The sequence below is a fragment of the Ascaphus truei genome, chromosome 1 (assembly GCF_040206685.1).
Source record: "Ascaphus truei isolate aAscTru1 chromosome 1, aAscTru1.hap1, whole genome shotgun sequence".
Taxonomy (NCBI): domain Eukaryota; kingdom Metazoa; phylum Chordata; class Amphibia; order Anura; family Ascaphidae; genus Ascaphus; species Ascaphus truei.
Genome location: NC_134483.1, coordinates 536,584,860 through 536,599,363, shown reverse-complemented (window position 1 = coordinate 536,599,363; position 14,504 = coordinate 536,584,860). Strand labels below are relative to the sequence as shown.

At 43.4% G+C, this 14,504-nt stretch overlaps 1 protein-coding gene across 4 annotated transcripts in view; it reads right to left on the bottom strand.

Annotated features, from left to right (window-relative positions):
- Window positions 1-14,504, bottom strand: part of ADISSP (adipose secreted signaling protein) — a 183,612-nt gene that overhangs the window by 16,180 nt on the left and 152,928 nt on the right. Inside the window, exon 6 of one of the 4 annotated variants that reach the window (XM_075572810.1) lies at window positions 1,107-1,192. The exons of the other annotated variants lie outside the window; for them this stretch is intronic. Coding sequence (XP_075428925.1) covers window positions 1,122-1,192 — 71 coding nt within the window. The 3' untranslated portion in view covers window positions 1,107-1,121. Of the gene's footprint in view, window positions 1-1,106; window positions 1,193-14,504 lie in introns of those variants that run through there. 4 annotated transcript variants of the gene reach the window in all.

Here is a 14,504-nt window from a genome sequence, read left to right as displayed (position 1 = left end):
AATGGGGTAGTGGAACAGTCACTATAAGTAATTGACTTCCTTAAAAATATTTAATCGCCTCAATATAATAATTTTTTTTTACTTATATGCTTCATGTGTGAGAATAAGTTTATATTTTCTTTAGGTATGTGTGATTCCAATGTTATCTATACAGTAAATACAAACACCAATTGTGAGCACATTGACACGTATCAGACATGTGCATGTGTCTTTCCCCATGATCAATTAGCAAACAGTGCTTCAACTGCAGCCAGGGATTCTGGGTAATGACATGCAAATGGGCACTCACAGTGAGCCACTCTTTACTTCTCATCCATTTTAACATGGAACCCTGTGAGTTTAGGACTGCTGTGTTACACAGCTTTTCCGCACAGTCTGGGTTTTAAAGAAGCGCATAACCATGTTATCTGGTAATTATTGTTCTCTCATTTTCTCCTTAAACTAATTATGCTGCCATCATTAGCCCAATCACCACCAAAAGGGTGCGACGCTGAATGAGCCATCTCCTTGCATATATAATAGCTTACAAACAGTTTTATCAAAATAGAGAATAAGGAAAGATCGAATAAATACTTCAAAGCATCTAGATACCATGGAGACATTAAAAAGGTAAAAAAAAATTAAAAAATGGTTTTACAAATACTTAATCCAAGGGGAAGATGCACTTGCAAATAAAACCCTACTGCCGCGAGTGCGCAGTCCCAGCGCACGGTGCTCGGTACGGACACCGACCAAGTCTAAGGTACAAAGTAGAGAGCAGAGCGGCACTATAATGGTCTTCTAAATAAAAGGTGTGTTTATTGAGCAGTGATCGACGTTGCAGTCCGCTTCTCAAACATCGATCGCTGCTCAATAAACCCACCTTTCATGAAGACCATTGCAGTGCCGCTCTGTTTTCTACTTTTTACAAATACTTATACTTGTCTGATGAAAAATGATGGCAGGTCACAATAAAAACAATGCAAATTGTATTGCCTCTGTACGCACATTCCTAGGACAAAAGTGAACTGTGATCTGTTTAACAGATGCAGCTGTTGCTTCGCCTTGAGGGGAGGTCCTAGTCTTCCATTCCTCCGCGTGGCGCGCTTCCGGTCTACGATGCAGGAGGATCACGGGTGCAATCAGGTACAGGTGGGGTCAGCAGGATTGTAGCAATGAAACCGGAAGTGAGGCGACGGGAGAGAGATCTGAGCTGAGGAGGGTGGTGAGAATCAGAGAGCAGTATTCGCTTTTATTACTTGCTCACTATATGATTTTATGATGTAAGTGTACATCCATATGCCTTTTTATTAGATAAAGCAGATGATATTATCATTATTGGGTTGCACTATGTTTGGTCTCTTGTTTTACATCTATGTACCACTGTCCATACAGCGACCTGAGTGACACCACACCATTGAGAGAGGACTGATCCACAGGACATCTCGCACCATTGATTTTGCCATAGTTATGGAGATGCATTATATTTTTTGAAAGATTGAGTCTCGAATTCAAAGCAATCTTCAACGCAAATAAATATCATCAACATTGTTGCACTATATTGTATTTTTATTTTTTCATATACCACCGATTGATTTGCGCTCCCCTTCTATCTGCAAAAGGACCCACAGGTGACATCCATAGGGTTGGAGTTGGAGCCCGAGATAGACACATACTGGGATTTACCTATGGGTATGAGTGAAATCAGGTTCCCCTATTCCAGAGCACTGAAGCTTGTTTAACAAGATAACATGATCAACAGTATCAAAAGCCTTTACAAAATCTAGGCACCAGTAAGTTGTCCCAGTTCCATTCCACACTGGATCTCATTGCAAACTTTAAAGAGGATAGTTACCGTGGAGTGGTTTGGGCGAAAGCAGATTGCAGTTGGCTAAGGAAATTTGCTTCGGTATAGCTATAGTAAATCGTTTAATTGGGAGTGGACACATTTTTCCATGACTTTGGATAGCATTGGGAAAAGTCCAAATGGTCTTTAATTGTGTTTTTGCCCCCAATTTTGAAGACTAGGATAGTACTGGCAGATTTCCAGATCTGTGGGATATGGCCTGAAGACAAAATAGAGATGAGGGAGGGAAGCGGTATGGCAATGACTGGGAGACCGAGACGTAGGAACTTTGATTGCACTAGGTCAGGTCCACATTGGCTGTTTAGTTTTAATGTGAGGCTATAGAGGTTCTCACAGGTTAAGTTTCATGATTGTTCTGTAGTTAGGATTGCACTTTTATATTAGGGATGTATCACACCCCACAAAGTATTAATGGAACGCGTTTGCAATGTCAGTGGGAGTTGTCAGGGTAGTATCATACTTTTTGATATTAGATGGTTGTTGATGGCTGGAAGGTTGGAATATATGGTTTATGACCTTCCAGAAGTTTGCTGAATTTTATGTATTTTGGTAAAGATTGTCAGAGTAATATTGGGCTTTTGCTAGTCTTGTTTGACTTGTCCATGTATTAAAGTTGTTGTTGGTTAAGATCCTTGGTAGTGGCAGTTACTTTATCTGTTCCACAAGGCATCCCTAAGATGGTAAAGAGCAATAAGGTCGGTTGTAACACATGGAAGGTGGGCCCCCTGTACTCCTACTCTGTATAGTGGGGCATGGGTATCACAGAGTTTTAAGAAAATAATCAAGCTCAGAATTGGGGTCAGGTATCAGGTTGATTCTGTACCAAGATCAGTTGTGGGTTAAAGTTTCTAAATGTTCTAGTGAGTAGAACTTTAGGGCTGGACTTGGGTGGTTTGATTTTCCTTACACAGTACATTATTGCATCGTCACTTAAATGTCAGGTAGATTACCAGAGGATTGGATTCTGTTGGGACAAGAGGATAGAATCCAATCTACTGTAGCAAGGAATGTGCATCAGGTTTTTAGTTTTGTCTGTGCGAGTTGGGAAATTAGTTGGGTTAAATTTAGTGACTAGAATGGTGTGCAGATTTTGTTGTTTTTATGGTAAAGTCAATTGAGGTTGAAACCCCCAAGAACTAAGAGCTCACTCTTCATATTCAAACAGGAAATTGTGCCAACAAAAATTAGTGATATCAATCAGGGATTGTAGTGGGAGTTTAGGGGCGGGGAGGTAGATGCCAGCAATAAGAATAGGCTTAGAGAAGGGGAGGTAATTACCAACTAGGATTTCAAGAGAGGTGGGCTTGGGGGACAATTTAGCAGCATAAAAATAGAAAGACGCATTCAATATAAAATTGAACCCCTCCTCCTCTCTGACCTATCTTTCTTAAAAATGGAGTATCCCTGAACAGAGACGGATGCATCAAGTGTTTTAGGAATTAGCCATGTTTCGGTGAGAATGATGACTTTAGTTCATCTAGTTTGGGCAGTGGGCTTCGATTAAGTATATGGGCGACAGAGAGCCCTTTTTGGAATTTAAAAGGGGCATTATGAGGTCCTGGGTTGAGTTCAATATCCCCTGCTAATGAGAGTGACAGTATAAAGAGAAATGTGAGTAATTGTATGCTGCAAAGTTGCGATGTTCGCCATTAGAATGAGTGGCATTAGGTGTGCTGGTTTTCAGAGCTCTCCACCTACATTCCGTAGACAATGCCAGGCTTTCGCGTAGTCCAGGGTGTGTAATTACATTGGGTGTGGGCCAGGAGGTTGGAGCTTGTGGTGGTTTGTAGAGTACCATTTACACGAGGCCACAATAAAGAACAGATGGAGTTAAGTAGCAGGTTCATTATCAGAAACCAGAGCGCAATTATATAAAATCACAGATTATGCCCACAGCAGCACCAAGCCCCCACCTGCATTGTATCCACACATCTGTGTGGTTCATAAACACATGAATTACGATATAACCTTTAGTTCCCTAATGTTTCAGTGGTGTGTTGCTTATAAAAAGCCCACAATAATACTCAGTAAGGAATTGGATAGAACTCAAATGTCGTTTTAAATTAGTCTTTTGTTTTAACTTTTTGGAGAGAAATTAAATGTATTTTCATTGTAAAAGGATAAAAAAAGGACACTCAGTTATAGTTTTTTTTTCTTGCAGAAACGTGAATCAGCTGCTTTGTTAATCTTTATTTCCGTAGGAGTTTGAATAAACACTGTACATGTTAAAGGGGGGGGGGGAAAGTATACATTTTGGGATGTGATCGCATTTAATTATTTAGAATATATTGTCAACTTTACTATCCAACAAATGTAAGAATAATAAAGGTTGAGGGGGAAAAACAAGTGGCATTACAGTACATCTTGAGCTTATTAATGTATTTACACAATGTTTGCAATTTGGCAGTTGTTAAAAGATTGGTCTTGCGTTCCACTGGCCAATACAGCATATGAAATACCTTTTATGGGGACAAAATATTATTTTAAGATCACATAAGCCCCTCTTCCTGCAGAGTAAACATAATGTTTCTCTAGGCTATGTCAGCAATGAGATGGATAGTTACACTGCTCACAGATCATATCACTGTGGCGCTGTTAGAATAACCACACATTTCAACGCTAGGCCTGTTGATTTCTGGAACAGCCCATGAATGCCAGTCCACACTGCAGCCTGTGAAACATCCATCGTTTCATGAGGGGACTCAGGCCGGTGTAACAAGTGAACCTTGTTGCTGTATTGATGCGAGAAATTGGTTGTGGATTGTAAGAATGCAGGTGCTGGGTTTGCAGAAGCGGCTGCTCTGCTAACATTACTGCGGGACAAGATAGGCAAAGGAGGATGTAATTCGACTGTAACGGATTCCATGTACAGTATGTAGTCACAGGTGCAGTTGTCTTCCTGCAGTTTTCGAAAATAAATCAGTGCCCGTCTACTGATGGCACCCCTATACTTTTAAACAATTTTCTGTGAAGAGATCAGGTTGTGTCAGATCTTCAGGATAGGGCAAAACTCAAAATTTAAATGTCTCAGAAAGATTCAGTATGTCATACGGTAACTTTTTGGCATGGAGGCCAAAAAGAGCTGCTCAAGTCAGTCGTCCATGTGAAAAGGATAGTTTAACCCCTATTGCTGTACGAACCTGCCCAGATACTAAAAAAAAGCTGTGTGTGCTGTGCACGCGCATAGTAAGTGAAACTTTTTTGTGTGTTGTCAGCAACATATAAAGTAACAATAATATTATTACTGTTTAGAGCATGAGTACATTTGATTGGCGGGGTCGTGTTTATTGGCAGCAGTACCAGCATCATGGATGTTGAGCGGGTGGGGGAGCTCACGAGGGGGAGAGCTCACGGGGGGGGGGGGGGGAGCTCACGGGGGGGGAGAGCTCACGGGGGGGGAGAGCTCACGGGGGGGAGAGCTCACGGGGGGGAGAGCTCACGGGGGGGAGCTCATGGGGGGGGGAGCTCACGGGGGGGGGTGAGCTCACGGGGGGGGGGGGGTGGGGGAGCTCATGGGGGGTGGGGGAGCTCACGGGGGGTGGGGGTGGGGGAGCTCACGGGGGGTGGGGGGGAATAGGCACATCATTCAGGGGCGGTGTTCAGCGCATCACTGGGGTGTGTGTGTGTCAGTCAGTGTGTGTGTGTATGTGTGTCAGTCAGTGTGTGTGTGTATGTGTGTCAGTCAGTGTGTGTGCGTGTGTATGTGTGTCAGTCAGTGTGTGTGTGTGTCAGTCAGTGTGTGTGTGTGTGTGTATGTCAGTCAGTGTATGTGTGTCAGTCAGTGTGTGTGTGTGTGTATGTGTGTCAGTCAGTGTGTGTGTGTGTGTGTGTATGTGTGTCAGTCAGTGTGTGTGTGTGTGTCTGTGTGTGTCCTGCCCCCCATCCCTTCTCCTGACTCCCCCTCCTCCTGACTCCCCCCAGCACACTTGTCCTCCCCCTAGCACCCTTATCCTTTCCCTGCCCCCCCTCTCCTGACTCCCCCCAGCACCCTTATCCTTTCCATGCCTCCCCTCTCCTGACTCCCCCCAGCACCCTTATCCTTTCCCATCCCCCTCTCTCCTGACTCCCCCCAGCACACTTGTCCACCCCCCAGCCCCTTTCAGCCTACCAGATTGCGGCACAGAGGCGATGGAGGCAGTGTCGGCGGGGGGAGGGGGGCAGCGCGTCATCGTCAGCTGGAGCCGGCTGATGGTGCTGTGGGGAAAGCAGCGCACTCAACCACCCTCCCCCCCCCCCGATACGGGAGCAGGAGCCGTTCCATGCCTCGGCCAGGGGAGGTCAGCAGGGACACAGGCATGCACCGGGAGGAGAAGCCGCGGGAGATCAGGGCCTGCATAGGGCCCCGGGGAGCAGTGTGGGCTGCAGTGTCCCAGTGAGGAGAGCCACTCGTCTTGAGCGTCACCATGACTACCGTGCATGCGCGGCATATCAATGGGCGGGGAACGGCGGCAGTTAGGATTGGCTGTATCTCCTCGGGCTGCGGTCCGGTACCGGGTCTCCGAGCCGTGGCGTCCGGTGTGGGGGAGCGTTAGGAGTAGCGGCGATTACATTTTGAGGGGGAGCGGCGCCGCCGCCGCTTCTCAGCGGGTGGTGGGAGCAGTGCTCGTTAGGAGCTGCGGCGGCGGCGAGTAAATGTTGAGCAGGTGGGGGGGAGCGTGTAAGCGGCCGTGTGGGGGGGAACAAAGATGGTTAGGAGCGGCGACGATGATTTGCCAGAACACAGCCTGGCCTCAACTGCCAGCACTGTGACGTCACATCCGTTTCATTTCTGTCCCCACAATCCATTTTTGTCCCATTAGGAATGAGGTGCCACTAAAGAAGTTTCACTTCAAAAGGCAGATATTAAATAATCTGAGAGAACACCAGCTGCATGTTTTGGAATGGTCTGCATGAATGGATAAAACAGACCCGCGTTTGGGAAAAGAACCCTTAAAGATAATTAATGACATTCTGGCACATGGGGTCTAACAATTGGGTCTGAATAGTGCCCTCACATTTGAGATACTAGTTACCAACATGGGTACATGGCTCGAAGTCGGACATCGTAAATGATAGGAAACGGTGTTCATAAATTGGAGTGGTGGTCTACAATATGCAAGCATGTGCAGAATCACATTAACAGGTGTCATACATGTGCAAAACGAGCCACAGCTAGACCGCTAACAAGAGGTACGCTTACAGTATGAGAGATATTCTCAGGGCACGAATAACACATTGATTTTGTAGGCATATTGCCAACCACTACATGTAAAAATACAATTCTTTCCCCACTCCTGGCCAATCTGCAGGCAGAACTGCCAAAAGTCTTGTGAAGGATTTTCTGCACCGCGGGTGTGCCAGCTACAACGGAGTCAGATAACGGAGGAGAGTTTGTGAATTACATCATACAGCAAATAAAAATCACATGTGAATATGTTCACATGTCTCAGACAGGTCTGCAACCCGCTTCTTACCATTATTTCCTAGCATACAATGCTTCCACTGCAGCAAGGAATTCTGGGAAATGACATGCAAATGAACAGCGTCATTTTTTGCTTCAAATTTATTTCAACAGCTCATGCCTGCCACATTTCACATCTTTCCAGCACAGCCTGGATTAAAGTGCATAGCCAGCAAACCCACTCACAGACAGCGGTTTCGACCTTTTGGGTCTCATCAGTGGGAGGTTGGTTAAACTGGCCTCGCAATTTGAAGCTGTGATAGGTTTCAACCACACCTTAATGAAGTTATGGTGGGTAAAAGTGGCATGAAAGAGGTGGATGTGCCCTGGACTTTTCATATTCCATACCACCCCCAGACAGGAGGGCTTGTGGGAAGGATGAACGGCTCGCTAAAGAGCGGACTAAAACCTGCCATGCTAGTAACAGTAATTGGGATGATTTATTACCTTTTGTATTATGCGTCCCAAGATCAAGGGTGAACAGACATACCGACCGTACAGACAGTCCCGTTAGGATGCAGAACGCAAGCCTGGGAGAAAGAGAAAATGTACTCATCTTACTGTCATTTTATTTCCCTCTACTGCACTAATTGCCATTAGCGGAGCACAGGAAAAGAAACGTACAATAAGCTGAATAAATCTTCTCTGTTCCTGTTCCCACATGGCAGTGGGTAGTAATTGGGACATACCAGAACTTACACAATACAAAAAAAGAAACCGTTTATTCAATGTATAATCGCTTGCAGAAACTTTCTGCCTAAGCTTGCTTCATCTGAGCGGCGAACATCCAGCTTGTGGTATTTCACAAAGGTGTGAAATGAAGATCAGAGCGCAGCTTCACAGATCTGTGTCGGAGATGCTAAGGCTTTGAATGCCCATGGTGCAGAGAGTGCTCTGGTCGAGGGCGCCTTTATTCCCTGCGGGGCGTGTTTGTTCTAAAAGTTGTAGCCGATTTGATGCATGAAGTAATCCATCACGATATGCTGGCCCTTGAGACTTGCTGCCCCCTTCTAGCACACTCTGGGTGTATAAACAGCCGGTCTGATTTTCTGTATTCGATAATTCTGAGTAAGTATGCCCTCCGATACCTTACTACGTTAAAATGACGAAATCTCCCTTTAGGATTAGTAGGATTCGGGCAGAATGACGGCATAATCATCTCTTGGTAGAGATTAAATGACGACAACCTTTGGAAGGAGTCACGACAGGTCTTAGGACGGTTTTATCCTGGTGAATACAGTATGGGAAGAGGTTCCCTGTACGAGACAGCCTGCAACTCTCCCACTCTTCTTGCAGAAGTGCTATGAAAAATAATGTTTTTCAAGTTAATAATCTGAACGCTATATGCAGCAATGGTTTGAACGGGTGATCCACTAGAGCTTGCAATAGCCATCTTGAAGCTAGGAGCAACCATCATCATAAATGGATCCAGACTATCCCCTATGGAGAGTTTAGTAGATTGAAGCATAATTGTTCATCCGGGACAGATTTCTTAGAACAATTTATACTTGGAAAAACAAAAGAGAGCTAGAAACCCAATAAGGCACTCAATTCCCAAAGCTGAATGTTTAGTGATATGAATTAAAAATTAATTTTATTGTACATCATTTAAAAGAATGGGGGTTAAAATCCACTGAAGGACACACACATAACAATCCTATGTCGAGTGCTAGATGTACTCTGGATTGAAAATGAACGAAACAATTGAGTGGAATTAAATCAATGTTTCGAATGAAGGTACTGGTATACAGTTAACCTAAGAAATGAAGGTGTTGCTTCAACAGTAAGGGGTGTACAAACACTGAGTGATAAATGTAACAGCCCATATGCAATGGTTGAACCAGTAGGGTTAATGAATACCCTGTGACAAAGTAGGATCAATTCAGATAATTTCCTACAAGGAGTATTACTTAGCAACCAATGAGGTGATATATATATATATATATATATATATATATATATGAGTTCCTGCATGCATATGCAAACCGGTTGTCTGTGCCCATTAGATGTAACTGCTGCACAGTAGTTTGAGATGATGATAGGAAATGCCTGTCGTAGAGTATGTAACTCAAACTACACTGGTTGCAGAAACACTAGAGATGCGGTTTGGCTACAGTATGTGAATGCCTAAGCCCATATTAATGAATGGGTTAACCGCTAGTGTTCTGCACTCCAGTACTAGCCGGTGGGTGTTTCCCCTAAATGAAATCTGATCACTATTGGAGCTGATAAGCCCTCTAAACATCACGGCGTGGCTGTTAGTATGCCTGAGTCCATATTCATGAATGGACAAAACCGCGTGATAGCAGGGATACAGATATACTCAGTAATGTGTCCACTTTCTGTGAGGACGAATGAACACCTAGTTCTCCTACTCGAGTGAGTGTTTGCACTCGCAGAATCTAGCAGCTGATCGCAGTGCGATACTGAATGCTGCCACGCTGATGCTGACAATGTGCGTGCACGTGATAGCCGACGCGCGCGTTTCGCGTGAGAAACGCTTTCTCAAGGCAATAATGAGAGGGGGGGAGCCCCATAGAAGCAGTAAATTATTTATGCAGTGTAAAGTGTTGCTATTGGTTGGTTAACTCACTGGAGGCTGATAGAGGTGATGATCTGATTGGATTACACAGATCATCATAAGAACTTATTAACTTGCTCAGCCTTGAATAATATACTCTTGAAACTGGCACATCTATGCATAAGTATATTGGTAATAAATATTATACTATTGCAATTAGATGGTATGTTTGTAAGACCAATTCACATAACATTATATCTCAAAGTGCCTCAATAAAGAGCCCTGATGTTGAAATTTAGGGCTGCAGAGAAGAGGAATAGCTCCCTGCCATAATACAGTATAAGTGAGTAATATAAATATCTGTTAAAGTGTGATGAACTAACTGTCCCACAATTTATACTTGACATTTTTTTTTTAACGCTAATGGGTATGATCATCAGTTAATAGCAACTGCTTTTACTAAAGCTCAAATCATTGGATAGATCTGATCTCTTAGACTCATCTAGAATGAACATTTGTGATGGAAGGACCAGTGAGGCTCAGGCAAATAAAAAGGGTGAGAACTTGATCCATCCTTATCACAAGATTGAATCAATCAGCAAAGATCAAAAGTATATTGCTTAATCATTGCAGAATATCAACATGTGATCAGATACTCCAAATGTAGCTTTCCGCAAGGCAAAAAAAAAAAAAACGTTTTTAAAACATTAGCCCCTAGTAAAATTGAGAATCATTGATTCTCAAACTATTATTAATTCAGAGCCTATGGACAGTCTCTCATGTAATAGAGGAAGGTGCCTTACGTGTCAACACATGCTGATTAAAAAAACACATATTTGTACATCAAGTGGAGAAAGATGTCAGGTTCCGGGTCACATAACATGTAGGACGCAGTTGACAGTACGGTATAGCTCATTACCTATAGGGGAAGGGCAGTGGAAACAGCGCTAATGCATTAAAAATGAAAAATTAGTGACTACTAGACAACTAATAATTATTATTAAACCCCTAATATAAAGGTGAAGGCAGCCTGGAAAAAAATGGGTGACGCAAACCAAAAAACACAGTAAAAACAGATAAACCGGCGCCTTAAGGAAATAAAATTCTGACCAAATATAGTCCAATCTAGACGGCTGGGATGAATTCCAGGGAAGTGTCCTCAAAGTAATCTCAAACAAACAAACATGTAAGACAACAACATGAACGAGAAAAAAAAAAGATCATAGTGCAACAAATAACAAATCACTGATATAAAGTATGCTGTTATAGACAGCAGTTTAATAAAAGAAATAAATAGTATATAAAACAACAAACATATGCTTGTTGGGCAAAAACCACTAATAAAGTGATGGCATCCAGTGGGGCTAAAATTGAGACCCTACTTACAGCAAAGCCGATATATAAATGCCTGTAGCTCAAAATCACTCATCGCTCCGGGGCCTGGAGGGAAGATGGTACCGCTCGATCGCCTGTAAACCCTGCACCGCTAGGAAGCTCAAACGCTGAGGCTCCACGCCGCCAGTCACCACACCTGTCTTCAACGCTGATGAGCTCTGGGATAGGAAGCCGCCCAGGCTCAGTGCCGCCGAAGGACTCACAGGGATAGTCACGCAGACCAGAAGGTCTCGCGATAGTCTCTGACGTCACCGCTATGGGCCAGGATGTGGGAGGGGCACACGCAAGTGCTACGGGCTCAGACAGCCAAAGCCACTGGCTATAAGGAACGGGCTATCAGGGAGGAAGCCAAAAAGTCTCTGCCAGAGAATAGTCCACCCTACGCGTTTCGTGACGTCAGTCACTTCGTCAGGGGAATGTTCATGACGAAGTGACTGACGTCACGAAACGCGTAGGGTGGACTATTCTCTGGCAGAGACTTTTTGGCTTCCTCCCTGATAGCCAAAGCCACGGGCTATAAGGAACGGGCGGTCTGAGCCCGTAGCACTTGCGTGTGCCCCTCCCACATCCTGGCCCATAGCGGTGACATCAGAGACTATCGCGAGACCTTCTGGTCTGCGTGACTATCCCTGTGATTCCTTCGGCGGCACTGAGCCTGGGCGGCTTCCTATCCCAGAGCTCATCAGCGTTGAAGACAGGTGTGGTGGCTGGCGGCGTGGAGCCTCAGCGTTTGAGCTTCCTAGCGGTGCAGGGTTTACAGGCGATCGAGCGGTACCATCTTCCCTCCAGGCCCCGGAGCGATGAGTGATTTTGAGCTACAGGCATTTATATATCGGCTTTGCTGTAAGTAGGGTCTCAATTTTAGCCCCACTGGATGCCATCACTTTATTAGTGGTTTTTGCCCAACAAGCATATGTTTGTTGTTTTATATACTATTTATTTCTTTTATTAAACTGCTGTCTATAACAGCATACTTTATATCAGTGATTTGTTATTTGTTGCACTATGATCTTTTTTTTTTCTCTTTTTTCTCGTTCATGTTGTTGTCTTACATGTTTGTTTGTTTGAGATTACTTTGAGGACACTTCCCTGGAATTCATCCCAGCCATCTAGATTGGACTATATTTGGTCAGAATTTTATTTCCTTAAGGCGCCGGCATAGCTCATTACCTGCAGCTGTGGACTCCATTACGTAGGTCGCACTAAGCGACCTTTATGTGTTCATTTTCTGGAACACAGAAGGGCTATTATTAATGGGACACTTACACATGGAGTCCCCAGACATCTCGGAAGGGCAAAGAACATGTCCCCATTTTACTACCAGGGTCTGACATTCAAAATGTTGTGTCGCCAAGAATCCTTCTGGATGTTTAAGCTGAATTCAGTATCAGTAATGGAATAGAGAATCTCCCAAAAGGGTGGGTGTGTACCCCACTCAAATGCTAGGGAGGGTATTTGAATTGTGTTTGTAAATTTAGAGAAACTCCAATACAAATGTCGTGAGGGGGTGGTGCTAACAGGGCATATGAAACATGAAATACTTAAAGAGAAAGAAAGAATCCCTATAGTGTTGCACTTAGAGGACACCCCTAGACGGGTTTAAAATAATTTTATTAATGCTAAATCATGCAAATATGTATGTATTGGAGTAGACGCAAAAGTGTGAACCAAAAAAAATGAAATCCATTAAAAACAAAGAGAGGCAAAGAGAGGCTGGTATAGCACTAGGAACACATCAGAGAGGTCTGTTTGGTCCTGAGCATTGCGCTTTGAGCTACCGATAGGCAGTATTACAATCTTTACATATATGTATATGTTCTCCAGACCATCCATGACAACCATTTCATTGTTAAGGGATTGGGGAGCTTGGATTGTATCACTTATCTAGGACGCATCAGTTGAATTGATGGGAGCCACCTGTAAACACAGTTAATTCAATAGTATAACTGTGATTATTAAGTATCATTACTACAGCTGACGTCCCACAGTATTGTTTTGTGTTCCTAGTGCTATACCAGCCTCTCTTTGTTTTAATTGATTTTATTATTTTTGGTTCAGACTTTTGAGTTCAGTATCAGTACTGATGCCCCCGAGGAAGCCGTTCAATTGTGAAACTAGGTGGGCTGGATTTGCCACTGCTGTGACCTCCCTGTCCCAGATGTGGAGGAGGAACCCGGATCGGAGAATTGGCCGCGCTGTGACCCTGGGCGCTCTCAATGCCTATTTTTTTTACCTGTAGCATGTGCGTTTAACCCTATGTTTACTCTTTTTAATTGTTATTAAAAGAATACTAGCACTATGTCCATTTTCCTTCTCTCTAAACTCACTGGAGAGGATTTCTGATATACCCACAAGCCTTAAGTGATCCTGGACACCCTTTCACCACCATTGGGTATAAGATATCCCTTCTATTCTGAGGCATGATGTCATATTCCCAAAGTCTAACTGCTGATTTCCGGGTTTAAGTGCAATACATGCCTGGGTTATCCCGCTAACATGTGAGTGCAACTATTACCCTTCTACCTCAGAATACAAACCTTAAATCACAGAATTGCGCTAATTGTGTTTATTCTACCCCGCATGTGCTTCCTGGGAGACGCGCTCCAATCTTTGCATCTGTGTTCCACATATATTCTTGCCTTATTATGTTTACAATTGTTCACATAAGTCAATACGATGTTAAATGTATTTCATATGTTAATTTGAGTTAAGCGCTTCTATTTTTCTCCTGTTTGTATCCAGCATTTTGGATTTGGCTTTGTGCAAATTACAAGCTGCTAATTCCACCCATCACCTAAATTCCTGTTATTGTATTTACTCCCTTATTGGCTATTGAGAGGCAACTCTATATGGGGAGGGACTTTATACATGAAATAATAATAATTATTAATAATATTTACCACTTATTGATTTAGGTTATTTATTTGTATTCACTTTAACATCAAGATTTAGCGCTGGAATTCAGACAGAAAGACTGACATACAGTGGTGAGAAAAGTTTGTGATAAACTATATAGTTCTATTATAGAAATTCGTTTTTCCATGATCACCTTCTTGAATCAAACCAGTCTTTTCTTAAACATCCAATAGGGTTCATATTAACCAATTCTAGGTCTTTTGAAACAAAATGATGTATGAATTAGACAAATCAATGAGTATTTAAGAGTCAGGGTTCTTTTGTTTCCCTTCTCTTAGTGTGTGTGGGGTGCTGAGCCACCCCTGCGTTTACAGCTGCAGACGCCATTATCCCCAACACGGTTATGTGGCACTTATTATTTAATGTTTAACTACCTCACTGTGGGA